Source organism: Schistocerca gregaria, chromosome X (genome assembly GCF_023897955.1).
Source record: "Schistocerca gregaria isolate iqSchGreg1 chromosome X, iqSchGreg1.2, whole genome shotgun sequence".
Taxonomy (NCBI): domain Eukaryota; kingdom Metazoa; phylum Arthropoda; class Insecta; order Orthoptera; family Acrididae; genus Schistocerca; species Schistocerca gregaria.
Genome location: NC_064931.1, coordinates 291,750,158 through 291,776,049, shown reverse-complemented (window position 1 = coordinate 291,776,049; position 25,892 = coordinate 291,750,158). Strand labels below are relative to the sequence as shown.

Here is a 25,892-nt window from a genome sequence, read left to right as displayed (position 1 = left end):
AACTCTATCTGCTTCTTCACCTTCTATTGACAAGGCAACTGGTAGAATGAGGGTCGCTCCTTACATCAGAAGTCTTCGGCTGGCATAGCTGATGACTTTTTCTTCAAAATTTAAGATGTGCCTTGGCTCGAACCCTGAATCCATGACCTTTGATTTAGAGGTACTTGAAGACACTACCCTAGACCATAGTACCCAGAGGATCATACACCAATCCTAATCTATCAGTAGTTGGTTTAGTAACTGTAAAAAAGAACAGCAGTGCAGTGACAAATTAGGCTACAAAGTGAAAGAACTATGATTAGTCACTCATACAAATACTGACTGGCTATAGGAAAACGTGTAAAAGTACAGTGGTCAGTTTCTCACAGTTTTTGTTTTCAGTACAGTCACTAGTAACAATATGGGTGCAAAATCCAAAGTTCAAATTTTAATGGGAATGCGTGAGAGATAATGAAAGGTTGATTTAGTGACTTTATTTCTGTATGGCATCTGATGGATTTTGTACTGCAGTAAGAAATAGAAAAACAATCCCCAGTGTCAACTGAGGTTGAATCCATGAACATGGAGTGCGGAAGACCTTCACACTTATCCACAAATCCGTCGACTGTAGTGATGATGATAATCATATAATAATAATCATGCAAGCAATTAAGCTTCCGGAAAAATAGGGCTAATTATATAAACTAAACTTGTTTTGAGACTTAAATGAAGATAAACGTTTATGAAAACATGGTATTTTTGACGTTTTATTGGAAACACTCTTCTAGCAAATAGGGCCGAACTTGGCTGGTGTTTTCTTGGCTGCAAAAGGAACATGAGGATATTTATAATGTACGCACCGTGACTAGGGAACTCACCTCTGACGGAAGCGACCCCGCCCAGAAGAGCTGCAGCAACGACCAGCATCCATCGCAGCCGGGCTAACGTGCTGCTGCTCATTATGGTCTAAAACAAACACGCACACCATTATACGATTGCAGTCAAAATGAGCGCCGAACTGCAACTACATGCAAAACAAAGCAGCAGCTGCACTAGCCGCTACAAGTGAATTGTTTGTATTATACAGTAAAAATGTGTGAGAGTGATGGCTGCTCATTTTAATTCATCGTTGAGATGTCGTTGATTAAAACCAGTAAAATAAAGACGCAGTTTGTTAAAATATAGGTTGACTTTCAAATATATTAGTATTGCGTCTCATGAGGAAATGCGCTGCCTTAGATTTTAAAATTTGGTGCAGAGTGGAATTTCCCTATTGTCCGCAGCATTGACACTCATTTTCCATGCCTAAACGTTCCTTCAAAGTGGTAACATTGGCTATGGATCTATTGCATGTTGGCTTTTCTTTCGGGATCTTCGATCGACGTTCGTTTAACGATATTTTCTACGTTTCGCCAACGCTAGTGGTTAGCATTGTCAAAGGTTCACCCTCAACGTCCACTGAAGGTCCCGGCACAAAACCCAACAAGCAATATGTCAACAAGTGACCACGAAAGTCTCAACAGTTCGGTAACACAATGGTTTGCCATTAGGTTACTAGGTGATTATCGACGGAGCAGTGTATTTCGATTGGTACGTGCTCTCAATCTTCTGATATTAAATCGCTGTTAAATGGTCAGGAATTCAGAATATCTGCTCGTCATGTCTTTTGCCCGTGGTGGTGTTACATCGCTGAATTTTGTCGCAGGATCGTCGTGGGTCTGGCAGATTGTCCTTTAGAAGGTTCCCATTGAAATTTTTTCAGCATTTCTGTAACACTTTGATATGGGCTATATTGATCTGCTACGCCCCCACCGGTGCGCCTCAGGAGTCGTTCGATTTCTTCTGTCAAGTTCATTAGCTAAGGATCCCAAAACTGGAGCAGAACCGCACTGAAAATGTTGCAGTAGAATCTTGTACAGTTATCAGTACCGATATCTTTCTTGCCCACATCACCTGCTAATGGAATACAGAAGCAGATGTGCATGTAGATGAAGGCGATGCAGACTGACAGTGCAGTCGGATGTAATATTCCGCATACTTCATACGCTGAACAGCCAAAACATTACGAACGCTGTCCACCACGACGTTGGACGCCTCTTGGTAACTGTGCGGGCACGTGACGCGGTAACAAAAGTATGTAAGCGGAGCAGCCACGGACTGGGGACCACCCTAGCGAAGATATGAGCTGCAAATGGGGGAAATACATTGAGACAAGTGGCTTTGAAAAGGGCAGATTATTATTACTCAGAGTCTCTGAACGAGTATCTAGAAAGGGAAACTAACACTAGGCGGTAAATCATCAAGTCCACAACTCTTCACAGAACGTGGGCTTTGGAAGCTTGCCTGTTCCGTAGAGTAGGGTAGCTGGTGATCTGTGGCATCTCTGCTGAGAGAGCACAATGCTGGTGCATGCTCAAGTGTTTTGGAGCACACCATTCATCGCACATTGTTGGACATGGAGCTCCTTAGCAGATCACTCATACATGTTCACATGTTGACCCAACGGCATTGTCAGTTACGAAGGCAGCGAGCGCGGAACCGTCGGGATTCGACCTTCGATCAATGGAAATGTTTCGGCTCTTCGGGTGAATCAGATTTTTTGTTACACTAGGTCGATGGTCGTCTCCACAAACGCCGTCATTGAGGTGAATGGGGACTCGAAACGTGCTACCCGCCACGGACGCAGACTGATAGAACAGTATTATGCTATGGGAGACATTCTCCTGCACTTGCATGGGGTCTGTGGTAGTAACCGAAGACAAAAATGGTTCACATGGCTCTGAGCACTATGGGACTTAACATCTGTGGTAATCAGTCCCCTAGAACTTAGAACTACTTAAACCTGACTAACCTAAGGACATCACACACATCCATGCCTGAGACAGGATTCGAACCTGCGACCGTAGCAGTCTCGCGCTTCCGGACTGAGCGCCTAGAATCGCTAGACCACCGCGGCCGGCTAACCGAAGACACGCTGACAGCTGCGAACCACCTGCGTTCCTTAATACGCAATGCCTTCTCCGACGGCGATTTCATCATTCAGCAGTATAACTGTCCATGGCTCGGAGCCACGAACGTGCTGCAGTGGTTTGAGGAGCATTATTGTGAACAGACGTCGATGTCTCGGCGACCTAATTCGCCTGATGTAAATCCTGTGGAACCCGCCTGGGTCGCTATCAGGCGCCATCACCGCGTACGCAAATCAGCGGCCCGTTATTTACGGGAATTACGTGAGCTGTGCGTAGACATCTAATGCCACATACATCCACAAACCGCCGGCCGCGGTGGTCTCGCGGTTCTAGGCGCTCAGTCCGGAACCGCGCGACTACTACGGTCGCAGGTTCGAATCCTGCCTCGGGCATGGATGTGTGTGATGTTCTTAGGTTAGTTAGGTTTAGGTAGTTCTAAGTTCTAGGGGACTGATGACCACAGGTGTTAAGTCCCATAGTGCTCAGAGCCGTTTTTTCATCCACAAACCATCAACAAACTGTCGGATCCCTGATACGCAGAATCAGCGATGTATTTCATCCCACAGATGGGCAAAGGAGCTATTAAGCAGGTGGTCATAATGTTTTGGCTCATCTGTGTATATCATCTAATCAATACCCTTGGTCAACCTGATACTCGGAAAGACGTCCAGTAGCCTTGGTGACTAATGTTAATGTACCGGTAATTCATTGTTTCTTACTCAAACACCCTATCACCCACAATAAAACAACAACGTCTCTTTTTAAATGTAACATCATTCATAACATAACATTGAAACTGTCACCAAAATATTATTTGAAGGAAGCTAACCTGTAAAACGAAATGGGAAATTGCAGACAGATTCCCTACGTAACTGTCATCGAAGATAGTTAAAGCGAGCCATTAAATAAAATAAGAATGCTGCTTCCGTAATTCCTGTTACGATTTGGGGCACATCGTCGACTCTTTCCTTGAAACTTTCTGGCAGATTGAAACTGTGTGCCGGACGGAGACTCGAACTCGGGACCTTTTGCCTTTCGCGGGCAAATGCTCTACCAAAGGCAAAGGTCCCGAGTTCGAGTCTCGGTCCGGGACACAGTTTTAATGTGCCAGGAAGTTTCATATCAGCAAACACTCCGCTGCAGAGTGAAAATCTCATTCTGGACTCTTTCCTTGTATTTCAAAATCGTATGTGGATGTTGAAATAGTGATTCTAACAGTTTCTCATCGAACTTTCGCCGAATTCTGTTGCAGCCAGGTTCATTACTGTTAACAATAATCCGAACAAAGTTTTTACACCTTCACACACGTTCTGTAAACTACTGTAACGTGCTTAGTTAATAAATTGTAGGTGCCGACACACATCTTTTCCGCCATACAACATCCCAGCCACCCCCCCCCCCCCCCCCCCCAGTCATAAAACTCAAAAATTTCGATTTTTGAAAACTTGTCATAAAACTTACAGTAAAAAATCTTTTTTTACAAAATAGTGCTATAAAATTTAGGCATTTAAAACATAATTTCTTATTATCAAAACAATAAAACGATAATATTTAATATAAATGACAGGTGATACCATCTGTTTTCGTAATAGTGCCACTTTGCTCCCTAGTTCTGCTAGATACATATCCGCACACGTCAGTAGTTTTCGTGACTATCACGTCATGTTTTCAACTTCTGCCAACAGGAACGTTTAAACAGTTGTATTATAGCTACCCATTGTCACGTTCACTGGTGCTGGCGCAGCGCCAGATTATAGCTACGTTGCGATTTAATGCACGTGTACTATTTTAAATCTCCGGTGCCGACTTGTTCCTGTGAGTTAAAAAAAAAAAATCCCTAGGAGGTTCCGGAACGCCGTTCCGGGGTGTCCCGGCCGAAATTAAGCACAATCGTAGGTCTCTTCCCCATTGTACCAAGTATTACGATTTCTTTCCGTTCCATTAGCGAATGGAGTGCAGCAGGAATAGCGGCTTAAATGCTTGTGAGCGTACTAAAATCATTCTAACCCAGTCTTCGCGGTCGCTTTGGGAGCATCAAGTTGTTGACTCTGGTATATTCCTTCCTTAAGAATGGTTCTTGAAACTTTGTAAGTAGGCTTTCACTGAATAGCTGACGTCTGTTTCGTCTGCCTGTTGAGTTTTTTCACAATTTCCCTCATACTCTCCCCTGAGTCGAATAAACCTGTCACTATTCGAGCTATCCTTCTTTGTATACGGTCACTATCACATGGTGGTTCAGTTTGGTGTTGGTCTCACACATTTGAGGGTCTCACGAGTGTTTTGTACGCATTATGCTTAGCAGTCCTTCGCAGACTAATTACTTTTTTATGTTCCTCACTTGTTTTACCTACGACTCAGCGTACTTGACCATTCTGTTTCATATCGTCACAGGTTGTTATACATAGCAGGGACATAGCCAGTTTTTTGTGAAAAGGGAGGGGAGGGGGGAAGCAATTTGTTAAAAATGGCTCATGTTTTTAATTCTATTCTGAAAATGATTTTATTTGTTAAATATACCCAACAGTCATATACAGGGTGAAGCGAAATTCGCGCACTTTAATAATAAGAGCATATGTGGTACGGAGAAAAATACTTTTTGAAAGTCGATAAATACTGCGTATACCTGACGGCCTTGTTCCGTGGGTTTCAGTACGTCATTTTAGGAAAGCGCAAGTTGTATTTCACATCATCGATGTTTACGGAATCCAAGCTGGTTGCCATGAAGACGGTCATTCTGATTGAGACACCCCATTACGTTTAAGCTAATAATATGTTCAAAGATTCAGTGGTACTGGTTCAGACATTAACCCGCACGACTGACGTTACGAGTTACAGAAATAACAATCGGATCAAATCAACGTCTCTGCTAGGACAACTGAAGGAAGGAAGATTAATGTTTAACTTGCCGCCAACGCCTATGTCATTAGAAGCAGAGCATAAGTTTGGTTTGTGGAAGGGTCCTAAGAGTGTAGACGATGTCCTTTCAAAGAAATCTTTCCTTTATCTGTCTTAAGCGATTTAGGGAAACCACGAAAAAACTAAATCCGGATGGCCCGAGGGAACTTGAACCGTCGTCCTCCAGTGAGTTACCCCTGCGTTCCCTCGCCCCTCGGTCGGTCCGGAACACCTGCCACACAGCAAAGCATTATGGGGGTATCAATGAATATGTAACACTTGGCGTGCGTAAATTAAAGACTGCGTGTGTTATTTACTTCTGAAAACGGCCATTCGTCACAGCTAACGCTGACAAAACAATGTACCCGTACGATCGTTCGTAAAGCAATATGAAATGAGACGACCGTATATCACAGACGTGATAGAGAACAGCAATGAACAATGAAAACAAACAAATACGCACACAAAAGAAGAATAGAACTTTTTCGATGGATTTATCGTTTCTTATATTTAACAGTTGCGGCTGAAATCTGTCGCGTCATTGCTCCATAAATAGCAATTTTTTATATCAGATGTTGTTCTACTGAGTATTTGCTGACTGTATTCCATTAAGCAGATGCTGTTAGATGTCGGGATTGTTAATAGTGACAGCTGTTCTAGTGGCAAGATGTTTGATGAAAAGTGTATACCGTAATCTCTTAGACGTTTAAATTAGAAAGCTCCCAACTATTCGGGTTAAAGCGGACCTAAGACTGCAAAGATAAACGGAAAACACGTATATTCCGAAGTACACATGTTTTTACTGGAACATACTACAATGATGAGCCAAAACATTATGACCACCTGCTTATTAACTTGCCTTTCAGTATTTGGAACTAATTACATCACTCATTCTGCCAATCTGGGATCCGACAGTTCGTTGCTAAGTTTATGGAGGTATCAGATGTCTACACACAGTTCATGTACTTCGCGTAAATAACGGGGCGCTGATTTTTGTACGCAGTGACGGCGCCCGATAGTGACCCAGATGGGTTCTATAGGATTTACATCAGGCGAATTTGGTCGCCGAAACATCGACGTGAGTTCACAATAATGCTCCTCAAACTACTGTAGAACGGTTGTGACTCCGAGACACGGACAACTATACTGATGAAAGATGACATCGCCGTCGTGGAAGACATCAAGCATGAAGACAATATTGCACTGCCTGTGTTATTCTGAATTACGATGCAAAGTTCCTTTCGACATGCATGCATGGCACTGCGGCGACTACAGCCGTTATGAAATACATTAAATGTAAGCGCAATTGCGAATATGGAAAGCATCAGCTGTAGAATGGAAAGACGATAGTGAAAATTTGTGCCAGACCGCAACTCGAACCCAGATATCCCGCTTACCGCGAGCAGTCGTCTTACCATTTTGGCTATCCGTGCACGACTCACAGCCAGACCCAAACTTCTATACATCATCAACCATGCGTTCACAATCTGTACTCGTACATATACTATGTATATTGCCGGACAGCTGAGAAATTTTACTTGAAAGTCGCTTGCCCCGTGTCGGTGGATAAATACGACATTGCAGTGCCTTTATTATTCCGAGTTACGCTGCAAAGTTCCTTTGGATATGCAGCTGTCAGCGTGTCTTCAATTACTATCACAGGTCCCATGCAAGCGAAGGGGGATGTCTACTATAGCATAATACTGCTCCTACCAGTCTCCGTCCATAGCGCGCTGCACGTTTCGAGACGCCGTTCACCTCGATGACGGAGTTTGTGGAGACGACCAGTGTCCTAGTGTAGCAAAAATGTGATTCGCCCGAAGAGCCGACACGTTACCGTCGATCGAGGGTCGAATTCCGATGGTCCCGTGCTCACGGCCATCGTAACTGACGATGTCGTTGGGTCAACATGTGAACGAGTACGGGTCTGCTGAGGAGCTCCATGTTCAACAGTGTTCATGAGCGGTGTGCTCTGAAACACTTATACGCGTGCGAAGCCCTTATCTTCGCTAGGATGGTCCCCCGTCCGAGCCTGCTCTAGAGAAATAAGCGTCAATTTTTTTCTGTTTCTCGTTCACTTTTACCTGACGACGGTCCTCATTTTCTAGACAAGAAATGGGTGTATCCACACGAATTTTGTCTTGCACACACTAATAACAGTTTAACAATTTCAGCGCCTCTGTATGCGTGACGACTAGTTCCTCGATCGCCTCGCCTCTGCTCTCCTTTACTACCGAACGAACTTTATCCACTCTCTACGCGTCATTTAGCTACAAAAATGCCGTTTTCCCACTCGTGGAATTCTTGATCATCTACGTCTTCAAAACCAGAAACTTGCATTCTAAACGAAAATATTTGTTCAAATGACAGCATAACAGAGTATTTCAGGCTTTTTTTTCGCAAAAATCGCCTAACTATGCACGGATAATCCGCAAGCTCGGTACTCTACACACGTATAATCGGGAGCTTATTGCCACTGCAACCTGAAGGATTTGTTTGAAATAGTTTATACTTGGCTTGTAGATTCCACGTCGGAAGATTCTATCAGCATGGCAGGCCATCGCGTAATCGAAAATGTTTTCACGTTCTTACAAAAATCTTATTTATTAGGTGTTGCGGTGAAGCTGCCCATAAGACGTCAATACTACTTTACAATGATGACGTGCAATTTTATTATAGACAGCCCAATTAAGTTACGCAGTTATGTGGTCCGTTCCGAAATGTTGGATCATCAAGATGCTGCTGCTACGTTAGTTGCCCTGCTTTGTTGTAAGAAGAGAGAAAAAATGCCTGAAGGATTCGTCAATTGGAGAGTCGAGCGGGAAAAACGTCAATGTTACCAGATCTTTTTATACAAACATTTGATACATCACTAGAAATCCAACAAAGAGATATTCTGCTTTAGAAAGTTGCGCATATATTGGTCTTCAACGTGTTGAAGTTCTGTGTCAGATATTTGCACGAAACTGTGGGTACCTTTTATGTGTCTGAGGAACAGTACGCATGTGTTACTTTTCTATTGCCTGTTGTTATATTCACACAACTTCACGTTCCAAATTGCCTGTAAAATACTGGCAGTTATATGGATTTAATAATGAATGACCTTCTTTCATGTTTGGCCTCTTTTTCCAAGTAGCATTCTAATACAAAAAAAAAAAAAAATTAAAATCGAATATGAACTATGAAGAAAGTAAGAACGAAGATCAAGTCCTGTAAACGAATCTTTACGAGTCCTTACGAAATGTAATCAGTAATTCGTAAAATGCAACAAGTGCGTTAAGGCGAGACTTTCGAACTTTTCGACAGCGTAAGTGGAGGTAGCAAATGGAAAAAGAAACGTTTTGGAAGAGGTGAAAGCTCTGACTGTCGTTTTAGAGGCGAGGCATAAGGCTTCTGTTGGGCAGAACGAGACACGCAACCCAGTTGGAAGCTGGAAGCTGTGCGTGTGAAGCCTGAGATCCCCGCGGAAGTTTTTTGCGTCTATTTTGGGGCGCAGGTAGAATTCCGGCGAAGGTAGCGCGGCCGGTTGATGACCCGCACAGCTGCAGCGCAGCAAGGACGCCTCGAGCGTTCCCTCCTACTGCCTGCTGCCTCTCTCGAGATCTCAGGTCTTCTGCTGGACCCGAGTCGAACGTATGTCATAAATTGATTAAACACGTGCAGACGATGCTGCAGTAAGAATGTTGGTACAAACGGCTAAGCACAGAGCTACTGTCACGTCCACGTGTACAAGCTTCGCCGTGCCAAATGAACTTGCGTGGGCAAAATGTTCGGGAGATTAATGGCCGCGGAAGCCGTGCTTATCGCTTTGCGAGAGCTGAAAGCGTTCACGTCCGCAAGTACTTTAACGAAATGTTTCGTATCACATTCGTCTACATCAGGCCTGGCGAAGATTTGTGCTTCGCAAGCGCAAAGCGCAGCCGAGTCTGCTCAGCGCTCCGGCTTGCCCCCTCCCCCCCCCCCCCCCCCGTCCGCCCCTTCTGCGCTTTCCTGAGCAGGTATAGGAGTGAGACGGGTGTTCGCCGGCGGCTGCACACGCGGGAAACTTAGCAGGACGAGTTTGCAACACAGTGCGACTACTTTTAATGAGCGAATACAGCAGCTTACTTTTATAAGCAGGAATTTATCATGTATGTTTATTTTCAACTTTTCACTTTTCTGCCAAAGCAATAACTTTTATTACTTCATTAAGTTCAAAAGACAATGCTAATACGGTGAGCAGAACTATAAAAAGATTTACATATATGCAGTCGCATTAACATGCGATGCTTATAAATTTACACATATTTCTATTTTAGAATATGTGATGCAGTACATCTGGAACTATGATTCGTGATACAGTGAAATACACGGCGTTACGGAGATTAAAAACTGTTAACCCCGAACTTTGGCGGAACATTGTCAATTTCATAACAGAAAATATATCGCAGACATGAGTTGAAATAAAGACTGCAATACGTTTAGCGGCTTTTCCGTGCAGTCGACGATATTGCTCTTGGGGTAATATTTAATAAAAGTGTTGTAAATTCCTGGATTGTACAAACAGGTTGTTGAGCTGGTTGCTACAGTGGACCTCTAGCAGGTCAAGTTTGAAATAATGGGCAACATCACCAGCATAAAGCGAGAGCGGTCTGAGAAATAAATCGAAGTCAGTCTTCAGTCGTGCAATATCTTGAATTTTATTTGAGGACTCATGATGAAATGTTTCAATTACTGAAATGAAGTCAGTCATGCCTGTACAAAAAATGACTGCCTTAAGTTCCGAGAAGCGTTCCCTGTCATGAACTTCGAGCTGATTTTTCCACGGGATTGATTTTTGTTTGATATCATCAATCTCGTCCGCCATATCTGTTACCAAAATGATTCTTCCCTTGCATTAAGACCTTCAGTGAATTCAAATAATTGCCGATGTTGAGCATAAAGGATTTTGTGACAAAATAAAACACCTACAGCCGCCCTTATGATTTTATTTTATTTTGTTGCAACCAGTTTCAGCGCTTCGGTGCACCATCTTCAGGTTGTAGTTGATGCGGAAAGGCTTGATACGATCCCTATATATATCGCATCAGTTGCCAGCATAACTGGATACGCAGATAATGTGTCAGCATTCTAACCATCAACTAGCTGAAACTGTTTGCAAGAAAATAAAATTATAAGGACGGCTGTAGTTGTTTTATTTTGTCCCAAAAGTAAACGGCCGGCCTCCCAAAGACCGCCTGCCTAAAGGATGGATATACAAAAAAATAAAAGATTTTGTCACCACTCTACTTACCCTTAACTCATTATTTTTTTTTCGGCCACCTTCAGTTCAGCTAGCTTTCACTGTCGCTCTTCAGAAGACAAGTGCATCATATCGTCTTCGTGGCTGGTGTTGTAATGACGGTCCAATAAGTGTTTTTCCAGTTCATAATAGTGCGATGATATATTAATCACTTTGCATGGTTTTTAAACGATACGAAAAGTAAAGTTATTCCCATTTGGCGTTAAACAATGTGACTTCTCCGGCTTTTTTTTTTAAAGATTTGTAGACGCCATAGTATTCCTAATGCAGAACGTAAATCTAATTTAACGCAAATAGTATTGTCAGCAAACCTCTTGACTCTAGCGGCGTCCGGAAGCAGCCCTCACTTTGTTCTTCGCATCACCCCTCAGTCGCACTCGCCACTGAGCTCGACAACCAAAGCGAGCTATTTAAACCCACGCGAGGTTCACCAGTCACTCGAAAGTTTAGTGTTGACACAATACCAATTAATAAAAGGCTCTCTACCACTGATAGATTCCTAGAAAGACTCCGGTATGGAGCTCTAACATATCAACACTCGATCGACGGTTGATTTGAAATAAATGAAGTGTCGAATTCTCCTTTACATCTGCGTATAATACTGTGAGCAACAATATTGCAAATTGTTTTCACGCTATATGAAACTAATATTTGCCAGATATTATTTTATTCCGCCTTTGTAATTGAGTGGTCAGTGTAGATGCGGAGGATGCAGGTTCGATTTCCGGCAATGCCAAGGATTTTTCCTAGGTGAGAATACTGGTACGGGGTACACTCAGCCTCGTGATATCAAGTGAGGAGCTACTTGACTGAGCAGTGGCGGCTGCACAGTCTAGAAAGTCTGCAAAACGGACGGGAGAACGGTGTGCTGGCTGCATGCCCCTCCAACCACACTCGCATGATGCTGCAAGGCAAAAGGCGTCACGGCGGCCTTCACGGCCTGACGAGGAGCTCGTTAAAAGAACTCATTTTTTATGGGTCTCCTACAAATATTTGTCGAGGTTAGAACGTATTACTAGTTTAATGTATCAAGAGATATTTAGGGTCGAAACCTTAGATGTCTGCGGCATCCTGTAGATGCAAATGTAGGACAGTAATACTACTCATCAGACGGTCGAAGTAAATTAACATGAATGTGTCGCCTTGTTTCTGTCGCACACGTTGCCGTAAACTAGTCCCCCAGTTGCATCTGTTCTCTAACATAAGCACCACCTTCCAAATAGTTCTACGATTCTATGTTCTGACACAAAGATTTGGCACTATTTTTTTTCCTGCTTAAGTTTTCTCAGGAACACTTTCTATCTGCTGTCCTGGATCTTCACATTTCACCGAACATATAAATAGGAACAGGCGAACAATACTGACCCTATGACTTATCTTATAAGGTAGGTTGAAGAAAGGTAAACCCATGTTTATTGCGTTTGTATAATTAGAGAAAACTTGTCGTTATGTTGACTCGAATCCACTATCTAAAATTCTGAAAGTAGTAGGGGTAAAATATAGGGAGCGAAACCAGGCGGCAGTTGTAAGAGACTAGGTGCACGAAAGGCAAGCAGTGGTAGAAAAGGGAGTGAGACCTAGTTGTAGTCTGCCCCCTATGTTATTCAATCTGTACAATGAGCAAGCAGTAAACGAAACGAAAGAAATTTTTAGAGAATACATTTTAATTTTTCCAGGGACTGTAAAAGACTTCGATGGAATCGACAGGATATAAGATGAACATCAACAAAAATAAAACAAAGGTAATCGAATATAGTCGAATTAAAACAGGCGATGCTCAGGGAGTTAGATCAGGAACTGTGATACTAAATGTAGTAAACGAATTTTGTTATTTGGGCAGCAAAATAACTAATGATGGCCGGAGTAGAGAGGATATAAAATGTAGATAGGCAATGGCAAGAAGAGCGTTCCTGTAACAGAGAAATTTGTTAACATCGAATAGAAATTTAAGTATTAGGAAGTCTCTTCTGAAAGTATTTGTCTGTCATGTAGCCTTGTGTGGAAGTGTAACGTAGACGATAAGCAGTTTAGACAAGAACAGAATAGAAGCCTTTGAAATGTGGTGCTACAGAAGAATGTTGGGGATTTGATAGGTATATGGCGTAACTAATCACGAAATACTGAAGGGAATGGAGGAAAAAAGAAATCTGTGGCATAACTTGAATAAAAGAAGGGATCGGTTGACAGGACACATTCTGAGAACTGATGGAATAGTCATTTTAGTACTGGAGGGAAGTATAAGCGATGGAAATTGTATAGGGAGACCAAGATACGAATACAATAAGTAGGTTTAAATGCATGTCGGGTGCAATAGTTATTTGAAGATAACGAGCCTTTCATAGGATAGAATAGCTCGGAGAGTTGCATCAACCCAGCCTTCGGGCTGAGTACTACAGTAACACCACCAACAACATAAATAATTGCGACTGGACAGTGTACAGGGCTCGTATGTTGCAAGTCATTGGCAGTTACAAAGCTTTTTGCTAAAAAGACGTCTCTCCCTAACTGGTGACTTAATGGTTTTTGTATTTGCAGTGTACTTCGACATGGAGGAAAGGGAAAAAATTGAGTTAAGGTCGAGTCTTATTGGACATTACGGAACGGAACGTCAAAACATTCCACAATGCATTTGGAACTGCAGCATTTCCGCAGACTGTGTACGAAACGATTCTCGAAAAGAAAGTTTTGAGTGACGGAGCAGTAACGTCATCTACTATCATCGGAAGTAAACTATTCTCGCCGTGCTCATTCATATTGTTGTAGTCGATTTTGTGATTATTTGTCTTCATAATCTACATTTTATTGCTTGTTTTGTTTTCGTGACAAGAGAAATCCAATATCTGAAAGCGAAAAATAATTCAAGTTCCACAATACAATTCCTGGAATAAGAAAATGCCTAACTAATGCGTAAATAATAACGTGAGTTCATGACAACTTTTTTTTATGAAGATTGTTTCAACAGTATTTCGCAGACACAAAGAAAACAAGATGCAAATGATAAAGCGAACTGTCGACCCGGCCGTAACGGGAACTAACCTGTCACATGATTAAGTATAGCCACGTTTAAATGGTTACTTCGCAGTGCAAGCGCGAAAAGCGGTCACTCACTGAAAACGCCAGCGTGGACAACTGTGACGAACTGCTGTTAACGTCATTAAATTAACTGACGATGAGAAGGAGAAAGGGGTGACACTGCTGACCGGAAAATGTGGCGGATTGTGGAAGAAAAACGTTAACGTTGAGTATGCCGGTAGTGTCCAAATGAGGGCTAAGTGGAATGGAATTCTAGTATCTATCCCAAAGAAGTGCAGACAATAAATATCCCACTGACCATTGCAGCTAAGTGTGGTATTACACAGAAATTCCTGCGGTATCATGACCAATGCAAAGTAATACGAACAGATCTAGAATTCTAGGCTACCAACATTTTAGAAGGTGCCAGAATAAGAGAATTATCATATGCGAACAAGTTAAAATAAAATTAAAAAAAGACATATTGCATTAGACTGTTACAAAAAAAATGAAGCATAAGGTCGCCTCCGCAGCTGACTAGTCATCGTATCTGTCTACTTATCATGCGGGAGGACCTGTGCTCAGTTCGCTGTGTTGCCAGGAATTTTTCCTGATGGGAGGGCTGGATCGGGTTCTACGCAGCCGCATGATGCCAAGTGAGGAGCTATTCGAATGAGAAGTGTCTGCTCCAGGGTTTGGAAGACCAGCAACGGTCAGAAGAGCGGTGGCGGACTCCATGACCCTCCACACACCATCCGAATAAAGCCATATGGAAGAGGTACAGACGGCGGCAGGTCGACATAACACGGTCCTGTGGGCCCGATCGCGAAGTTTTTTTCAGTTGTTTATTGGGACGAAAGGCGGAGCTGCATTCGTCACAGTGTGAGTAAATGTTGTCAAGTGATGGTATGCGGGGAGTATCGTTAAACAAAAGTGCCGGTGAATGTTTTATTGTTGTGCTATGCAGAGTATTAGCGTATGGCATGCAGCGCGCGACAATGCTCCACTCGTAAGGATACGAGAGTGTACGTTGTTTCTCAGGCGTAAACGAGACGGTGCATCTACTCTGGACAGGACTTCAGTTCGCTTTGTCACCTAATACTGTTTTTTAAATATGTTTTGATGTACTTGTATGTATTTATTTTCTCGAGAAAATAAACGTCGATGTTGTACGACACTTTTTCTGTTCTTTCAGTTCCCAGCAGTGTGTAGAATTCAACATACGATCTCTGTCAAGAATATCCGCTACGAATTTTGCTTTAACCGTTAAGGAAACTCTACTACTATTGTTAGTTCGTGAATGGTGTTACATCATTGCGAAATTTTGTAAGATGAACGGTCTCTTATAGGATCAGTTTCAATGTTCAGCGGCTTGACGTTACGTTGGCAGTATACCAAGTGTTGTGGTTCCCAACTGATGTGAAATTTAATTTTCTGAGGGCTGTTTACGAAAAGATTTAAAGTGTGATTTATTCACCATTATACATTATTTAAAAATAATCTTTACAATCACTGTTTCGTTAAGACTCTAATATTCATTAGGTCAGTAACCCTAAATTTTTAATTACAATCATTAGCACATGACTTAATGCGATAGAAACGAATGTATGCAAAGCGTTATTTGAAAGTCACTTTCAGTCAGCGATTACGACAACCATCAATGTACCCAGTACATTAGTAGTTTGAAAAAGCTTAACAGTTGTGGGCCATCTTGCCTCAGGAGAGGGTACAACGGCTTTTATGATACCCTTTCAAATCGAAGCGATGCAAGCATCCAGGCCAGATGTGGCACAACTTCGTACTGATAAGTAGGCTATACTGTCAAGTCCTTCGTAAATTTGACTCGAGTTTATGATCGCTGATGTACCATCACGTACTCTCTCAACCCGTGAAGTTTAAAATCGTTTCCTCCTCCCATTCTGGGTGCTTCACTTTTTTTGTCAGGCAGTCTATTTTTTTAATGACAGCTTAGCGGCATATGTCTTAGAAGCTTCATTTTTTTTAGTAGTTTGTGGATTCTAGGTCCAATATTCCAATAGATAAATACTGAACACCTCCAAAACGTACCAGTAAATAGGCCTGTGGAACCGACTCTTAGCAGCCAAGGATTCAACCACGACTGTCTTCGCCTTCGCAGCTTGACACCTTAATTTCACGCTATACCGAATTTGTAGCTCTATGACTGCATGTAGCTCTGAGCTGAACCCTACAGAGATGAAGACTGTTTCAATTTCTGAAACCGACATATTTTCACCCTTGAAATTCAACAGTTTTTGCTCTTCTTCTAGCCCGAAAAACGGCATTTTGTCTTTCCGAGAATTGCCTTTGGCCCTACAGGTGAAGTACAGGGTAACACAGACTTTTTTAAGCCACTGTCGGTCTAAGTGTACTTGAAAAAAGGTAAACTGCTATTGAGAATAAGTTTGCAAGATGGATAGAAGGAACCGTTGTAGGATTTGGAGATGGATGTCGGCGGGGTATATCACAACTATGTTTACGTACCGCTGTCGAGAGAGGAATGCCCATCCTAGGAAATGGCACCAGACTGGGTGTCCAATCAGTTCTTTTCTACAGCTCCATAAGGGCTGTGCGAGCAAGCGACAGACGACAGATTTGGGACCTGATTTTGGAAATTTTCTGTAAAGCTTCATATTCTCATTGAATGTAGGGCAGCGCCGGTACTGCAGCTGCGCCAAAGAAACCAGATATTTTTCCGTGAACAGCGTGATAACCAAATAAACATAGTAGGTACTGCTACATCCACACAATTTCTTTCCGCACTCGACAGTGCCAAATCTGCGGTTTCGTAGAATCACGGATAATCCTTTCTATAAATGCATCGGAATACTGCAACGGATGAAAAATCGGTACTACAGATACAAGGAGGGTAGTAAGTGCCCTTCCCCTCCCCCAAGCCCCCTTCCTCCCACCATTGTGTATACCAACCTTCTGAACAACTGTTCGTGTCTCCCACCCAATAATGCCAGTACAACAATAGCTGGGCGTGGTGTGCGACATGTAGGAGTACCCTGTGGATCAGTAGGCTATAAAGAACTGGTTGCAAGTGAAAGAACTTGAGAACTGCTACGACAAATGGATCCGATTTCTGCAGCTCTCGCGGTATCGGCTCCACTGATAAAAGCTATAGCCATTGTTTTTGTGCTGTTGGTGGCACACTGTGTACATTTCTGAGAGCCAGAATCAGTGGCACGTGTTATGTTACTAAGTCTAAGACGAAGAGGACGACTGCGTCAGGAAGTGGCTGACATTCAGCCTAGGACTAGTTGCTGAGCCAGCTTTTCATACCCGGCTGCGAATAGTTACGGCGAAACTATAGCAGCCTTCAGTAGTTTGCACGATGCAAGGTGAACTGCTTTTGCGCTCTTACCTGCAGACTTGCAGCGGGCGGTGCCCTGAAAATGTCACAGTCTCGACCTCTCTTTCCCTACTTATGTCGCAGGGTCTACCTTTACTCTCTGCCAGCAATGATGAGTTGTGTATTTGCATTTTAAGATACTTTCAACAGCAAAAGTGTCGTGATAGGGCGTAGTTAATTAGAACTCCTCTGAACAAAACTGCCAACAGCTCAACTTGGATGAGTTCAATCTGTTACACGTGCGCTATATATGGCTTCATCAGTTCAGTCTGTTAATGAAAGGTGTATTCTGACACGGAGATTCGCAAAACTCACAAGCAACTTATCTCACTTCCTCAAGGGAAGATAAAATTTTTCTGGCTTTTATTGTTGATTTGATATTGTGCATTTTCCTAGTCAGTTCAGAAGGGAAATACGTTCTTGCGTTAAGAAAGGCCTTAGTCACTACCTTTATTAGGTCTGTGGATTCGACTACTCTAGGGCATTAAAATACAAAAACACTGACTCAACAGAAAAAAAATGAGGAACACGAGCAACGCTGTTGTCTGCTGAACGTTGCAGTTATCTATTAGATGTATTATTTCCCTGTCTTTCAAAATCTGTATCCAAGTCGTCAAGGAAGATGATCCGATGGTATGTAATGACTTCTGTATGCCGATTCAAGATGCTGCGCATTGATTCAAATGTGAAAAATGGAATATTTATCAATATTAAATTGACGCTTTTAATGGTAACTGCTTTGCAATGAATTTAAGTAAGAGCGAGTGTCACGTGGGCGTCTGTATTAACAAGTATGATGGCCCTTTCTGAAGGGGGCATAGGGAGGAATTTGCCTTTGCGACAAGAGCGCCATGAACAGGCTGTGGCAGGTGCAGCGACCACGTCCATACGGGCGAACACCTCACGCGGGAGCGAAACACTGCCTTATACCGTATGGCGAGGAGAAAAATGTTATACGTCTGATGGGGTGCAAAACTTTAGTTTTTCGTTTGTGTTGTAGCGTTTATCTTATACAGTAAAAGCTCATTTTTCCTATGAGAAGGAAAGAAGTTGAAGGATAGTCTTCCATTTATAGGTCAGAAAAGATTTCCAAAAACGGGTCTGTGATTAACTAGCAGTTGAAATAATAATACTAGGATTCCATGAAGAGAGACAACTGGGGCACGATTTCTTTCATAATATTACAGCTGGTAAGGAGCACTAGACTCGTATTCGAGAGGTTGGCGTTTCAGATCTCTGCTCGGAATCTCACAGTTCATTAAGTTTCAAAATTATGCTTTTAAAAGTAAAATGGCCTTAGACCTGAGAGATTTAACACTGTGGAAACAAGCTGCACTATCTCCCCAAAAAGTTAAACTAGAGCACAAATCATACATTTTGTTATATTTTCGGAACATTCTTTTCATTCACAAGTGACGAAGTGTCAAGCAAGACGTAAGACTCTCCTCATAGTTGCATAGTGAATATAGGACCTTTTCCAGTTTTTCTTTTCATGCCATAACATTTTCTTATATTTTCACAACGTGGCATATATTTTTATTTACAAGTGATCTGGTGTCAAGCAAGACATAAAACGCTTCTCATTGTTGCATAGTGAATATAGGACCATTTTCAATTTTTTATTATTTTCGTGCCTATAAAGTTGCTATGATAACCGTCACTTGGGAAATTCTTCTATACATACGACACGATACCAGAATAGGTTTATTTGCTTAAATAATTATTTGATACAGTTAATCTTAGTAAAGAGTAGATGATAAAGTTCTCAAATATTTTCCCTCCACACTGTTTGCCTTGATATAGACGCAATTTGTCAATGAATACAGTAATCTTAACACACATGTTAATGCTCAGTAAATCCTTACTGCAGTTTACTTAAATGCTTCGTTATATCAGCAACAAAAAGTTCGTTCTCTATTTGTAATCAGTGAGTGATGGTGGTGCTTTCCTTTTCGCTCCCATAAATAGTGTAGTTTCTTCCCGATTCGAGAACTTATATCTCAATTCAGCCATCTTATATCACGACAGCTGTGTTGCCATGTCATGCAAACGCTCTTCAACCGACAATGTTTGGTACCATGGCTCCGCACAAGGTTGCATCATCGCCATAGCTGGTGGGAGGGGATCACATGCGTCGTGCCACGAAACCAACTGCAAGATGGCCCACGATTAAGGCATTAATCTCGCTTTCGTGAGGACGGCAGTTCAAATGCAGATTTAGGTTTTAATAGTTGCCCTAAAGATAAGGGGCGATCAAAATGTTTCTCTCCGAAGGCCGTACAGTCCAGAGTCGGTATGCCAATCAGGTAAAATCACCGTGAACGTTGACGCTTCAGGTTGAAGACACACGTTTGGTAAGACACTGTGTCCTGCTGCTTGAAGAAGTTCGTAACTGCCTCCTAGGATGTCCGACAGGAATCGTCGACCCTTCAAGGTCTTTTTTAAAGGACCGAAGGCGTGATAATCGCATGGGAAGAGATCAGGACTATAGGGCGTGTGCTCGAGTGCCTCCCACTTGAGTTGACGTGACTTCTGCTTTATGACACTTGCGGTGTGGGGACGTACGTTATTATGAAGCAGCAGCACCCCTTGCCGGACCACTGCAGAACTGTTGTTTTGAACAACCGTGCTACCCTATGCACACTCTTCATTCTGTTAGGGCGGGCTCACACGGGAGACTTTTTGTCGTGCAACTGTCTCGTCTTTTCCACAGAGTCTGTACAGTCGTATGTAAGAGCGCACACGGAGCGACGCGACAGCGACACAACTTTTCAGTTGCTCTGGGCGCCGACAGAAGGGCGACGCAACTGTCTCCGTCCTGTCTCCCTGAATTGCTCATAAATGAAGTAGAAAAGAGGCCTGCATTGTTCAATAAAACTTTAAAAGATTATTCTGATACTAATTTGAAAAGCAAACTCTGGGAAGAAGTGTGGAGTACGATTTGCGGACAACTCTCTACAGAAAAAAAGCATGTAAGTTATTATTTTATAAAGCTGCTTTTATTAACATATTTTTAACATTGTTATTGTATTACACTTCTTAATAATGTTTTGTGGATAGGACAAGTAAGTTTTTCAATGTTGTTGAGTAGTAGTGAAATCAGAGTCCATGGTATGTCAAGGAACAGATCCTCGAACGGACGTAAAATAGGTTGCAAAATAGTTGCGTATATTGATAGCAGATATCGATCTAGCTTGGTGTTCAATGTCTATACTCTGCAGTGGACATTCATAAGTCATATCTGTAGTATTGATTCCATCTCTTCTGCGCACAAAATTGTGCAGCACACAACATGCTCTGATTATTGTATCGCAGAAGTCGATGGTAACATCAAGAGGTCTATGGAAAATACGCCATTTGTTCGCCAATATGCCAAATGCGGATTCAATCATACGACGAGTAGTTGTATGCCTACGGTTGAAACTGCAGTCTTAAAACAATCCATCTCTGTGCACTGATCGACTGCACTACAAAAACCCTTGAAAATGTGTCCGCTGTCAGGAAACAGTTGCTCATCGTGTACGAGCTCTCAAAAACCGAAGCATCTGGAAAGCGACAAAGACGAAATGGTTGCGCGACAGTAAGCCTCCCGTTTGCGCCCGCCATTATGGACGCCTACCAGTATTTGTCCTCCGGTAGCCAAGAACAGAATAATTGTATGTTAGTCCTGTTTGGACGCACTTGGTAATAACGTCGCCATAGTTGACGTTTGCGCATTTATCGCACGCACGTAGGAAAGACACGAATTCCACACTAATCCCTTGCCTGCATGTCTGTGCTTATATACCCACATCGGAGTCGCGCTATGTTACGTATACGCTACAGTAACGCCTTCAATTGGAAACTTTTGGATCGCCTCTTACAGCTTAAGGAAATTTCCGGGGCAGTTTCTTCGACATGGTCAAAACTGGTTTAACCTCTAGAGCGGAATGTAGTCATACGTATGAACAAAAATGGTTGCAGCGTCATGGTTGAGACTGAAATTTTGTGATTGGTGTGAGCAAGCAGTGAACAGACGAATGGCGAAGGCTGGCCGCTGCAGACACGATGTTGCGCCAGAGCCCTGTACAAAAGGAATATGCAGTTGCAAAGGGCGCGCCATTTTGCCTTACCGAAGTTGCTGACTGCCGAGATCTGAATGATTTCGGGGGATGCGAAGAACCGACAGGAGGAGATGACCCCTTTCTTGTTTGCACAAGCGAGCCGTTAAGATGAAAACGATACGCCTGCTTCAGATGCCCCTCGGCTTCATGCATAATATGGCAGGTCAGTTTCCTGCTGCGGCGTAGCTGTTCTATTGGTCTACTAGAAACTCTTTGGTAACGATATGCGTGTAGACAGGCAAAAGCACTCTTTGTCAATTGAAGTTCGTGAAAGATTGTTAATATCAAGGAGCTGAATTTGAATCCCGATATCCATACCTTTTGTTAGGTTCCCGTTCATTCCCTAAATCATTCCACCCTTACCGCAGGGCAATCGTTTAAAAACGCAATTTATTCCAAAATTATTCATAAGAAACTTCAAATTCTTTATTATTACTCAACAAATGAAATCTGACCTCCAAAACCCATGAAAAATTAGGTTACTCACAAACACGTCGCAATTAAAAATTATGACCGTTGTTACCTCGCTGTGCAAGCATAGAAAGAGTTAAGGGAAAATATCTCCGCGGGCAGGCTCGAAGCTTTGTTATTAACTTCATTAAATTCATCTTCTATGCAAAAGGGAAAGGAATGACAGCCCGACTTAGGTGACGGAATGTGCTTGTAGAATGTTCAAATGGAGTAAGTCGACAGCGCGCAAATTACGGAAGAAGAGACACGATGCTGAAGGCAGTAGCATCGGTTTATGGTCCTCGAAGGAAAAGAAGCGAGGTGTTCACAATACACGATCTGTAGACGACACTGGTAAATGTGGCATATGCAGTAACTTCTACAGTATTACGAACTGTAGACTACAGACTCTGCAAAAACTAAAGCTTTTGTTTGTTTTGAAAATAATTTATTTTCGGACACAATAACAAAAATTTCAATACGAAATTAGCAGTTTTGGCCATTGCCGACCATATTCAGATCTACAAGACAAATAAGTTTAAAATACAGTAAAATGAAGTGTTGTCATACCATAAGACAGAGCTGTGGTTTACATATTGACGTGGGCCCTGTATAAAAAAGCCAAGAAGATTGTGCAGAAGCACTTTGGTCAATAAACTGTTTAAAATTACATTAAGTAGTCTGCAGTTGGCGTAATTTATGGCACAGATGCGACAGTACGGTGTGAGCGAGAGGGTCGGTCGGCCGCTGTGGTCGAGCGGTTCCAAGCGCTTCTGTCTGGAACCGCGCAGCTGCTACGGTCGCAGGTTCGAATCCTGCCTCGGGCATGGATGTGTGTGATGTCCTTAGGTTAGTTGGGTTTAAGTAATTCTAAGTCTAGGGGACTGATGACCACAGATGTTAAGTCCCATAGTGCTTGGAGACATTTGAACTATTTTTTTGAGAGGGCTGTCAACAAGGAAATGAACACGTGCACAGCAAACATGACGTCAGACTTAGATGCCTTTTGCTGATCATAAATGAAACCGTCTGCATCATGCACGTCACGGTGTACGTTCAATGCTCACTATTCACAGTACTGTCTATGTAAGAGACCCTGCTTGTGCAATACGAATTTCTAGAGTTATTAAAATTTAAAAAAAATAAAATTTGACTGTCTTAAGCTTATTGGCATACTGTCATACCATTTTATATAATATATAATGTATCTACTTCTCAATAGTGCATTACATTCTGTTGTAAAATAAGGCAATTGCAAATCTTTATTGCAATTTTATACGTTGGGCTGACTGATGTACTTTTTTTAATTTTGTTGAAATATGTCAGTAGCACATGAATAGTTAGTTATTAGCTCACTTGGAGATTAGCTTTTGTATACAGGACTCTCCTGACAAATATTCGTTGACACCGTGGGTATCTCAGTTGTCGGAGTGAAACCCTGCATCCGTCTCCTTGTCTAACAACACGTTATTTTACTGGATTTTAAATTTGACGCAATCTCGCACATAACATCTCTTTTAACCTTTAAAATGATTTACACTCCTGGAAATTGAAATAAGAACACCGTGAATTCATTGTCCCAGGAAGGGGAAACTTTATTGACACATTCCTGGGGTCAGATACATCACATGATCACACTGACAGAACCACATGCACATAGACACAGGCAACAGAGCATGCACAATGTCGGCACTAGTACAGTGTATATCCACCTTTCGCAGCAATGCAGGCTGCTATTCCCCCATGGAGACGATCGTAGAGATGCTGGATTAGTCCTGTGGAACGGCTTGCCGATGGGTTCGATGACGGTTTGGATGTACCGTGCACTATTCAGTGTCCCCTCGACGATCACCAAAGGTGTACGGCTAGTGTAGGAGATCGCTCCCCACACCATGATGCCGGGTGTTGGCCCTGTGTGCCTCAGTCGTATGTAGTCCTGATTGTGGCGCTCACCTGCACGGCGCCAAACACGCATACGACCATCATTGGCACCAAGGCAGAAGCGACTCTCATCGCTGAAGACGACACGTCTCCATTCGTCCCTCCATTCACGCCTGTCGCGACACCACTGGAGGCGGGCTGCACGATGTTGGGGCGTGAGCGGAAGACGGCCTAACGGTGTGTGGGACCGTAGCCCAGCTTCATGGAAACGGTTGCGAATGGTCCTCGCCGATACCCCAGGAGCAACAGTGTCCCTAATTTGCTGGGAAGTGGCGGTGCGGTCCCCTACGGCACTGCGTAGGATCCTACGGTCTTGGCGTGCATCCGTGTGTCGCTGCGGTCCGGTCCCAGGTCGACGGGCACGTGCACCTTCCGCCGACCACTGGCGACAACATCGATGTACTGTGGAGACCTCACACCCCACGTGTTGAGCAATTCGGCGGTACGTCCACCCGGCCTCCCGCATGCCCACTATACGCCCTCGCTCAAAGTCCGTCAACTGCACATACGGTTCACGTCCACGCTGTCGCGGCATGCTACCAGTGTTAAAGACTGCGATGGAGCTGCGTATGCCACGGCAAACTGGCTGACACTGACAGCGGCGGTGCACAAATGCTGCGCAGCTAGCGCCATTCGAAGGCCAACACCGTGGTTCCTGGTGTGTCCGCTGTGCCGTGCGTGTGATCATTGCTTGTACAGCCCTCTCGCAGTGTCCGGAGCAAGTATGGTGGGTCTGACACACCGGTGTCAATGTGTTCTTTTTTCCATTTCCAGGAGTGTATTTTGTAGATCTGAAGATGGACGGTGACAGAAGAAAGAGGTAATTCGTTGTGAAATGAAGCATTTCAACGATTACAGACTTCTCAGACTCGATTGAAATGCCGTTCTTTCCAAAATAGAACTTTCGCCAAGCGTACTAAACTTAAAAGGCTAGCAAAGAAGCACCCATATATTTTTTTTCTCTGTTTTAATAGGTGCCAGAGTATACGAATTATCACGTACAAAGGAGAAAACCTAATTGCAAAGGGGGTAGATTGCATTAGATTTTTGGGAAAAATGAGACACTGGGATTAAACAGAGACTGGCTTGCGTAGCCGGTACGTGTGCCCATACACTTTACCCTCCAGTAAAACGTTACCAAATTGACAGTGTGGGGAGAGTATTGCCGAACAAAAATGCTCTGTCTCTAATGACCTCACCGTCGATGGGACTGATCTCTTTTCTTTTTTACCTTCCAAGGATGCCCAAGTACTCGAGCAGCAAAATACGCGTTGTTGCCATTGCCTACTCATACGCACACAAGTATTATAAGCTCACCAAGACGATTTTAACTGACACCAGAATGCAAACTGAAAACAGCAAGAAAACTCTAGACGTGCGCAAGCTTGTCTGTCTCCATCGAGCCATTCGTGACGGTCATGTTATTATATTGCAGTGATATCACTGGTTCTTAATTTTTTCGCGTTTCGTTCATGGGACTGCGAAAAACGGCTCTAAAGCCGTACTCAGCAGTATTCCTTGATCTCCATCTACAATTTTTACACCCCCCTCCCCCACTCTTTCCTCTGTTACCAAACTGTCGATACCACCATGCCTCAGCACATGCCCTATCAATCGACCCTTTCTTTTAGTCTAGTTGCACCATAGATTTTTGTTTTACCCAATTACATTTAGAACATCCTCGTTAGTTACGCGATCTAGCATTATTCAGCATTATTTTGTGACACCATGTTTCAAAAACTTCTTTTCGCTTCTTGTCTGAAATGTTTGCTGTTCACGTTTCACTTGCGTACAAAAGACTTTCTAACACTAATAACAACTATAATAATAATTTGTGTTGCTCAGTGGCCTGGTGCAAGTCTTTCAATAAAGCACCACTTCGGCTA

General features: G+C 43.0%; 1 protein-coding gene across 1 annotated transcript in view; it reads right to left on the bottom strand.

The window, feature by feature from the left end:
• Window positions 1–25,892, bottom strand: part of LOC126298810 (uncharacterized) — a 118,779-nt gene that overhangs the window by 55,633 nt on the left and 37,254 nt on the right. The window contains exon 2 of the mRNA XM_049990275.1: window positions 858–945. Within this exon, the coding sequence (XP_049846232.1) occupies window positions 858–939 (82 nt within the window). The 5' untranslated portion in view covers window positions 940–945. The remainder of the gene's footprint in view (window positions 1–857; window positions 946–25,892) is intronic.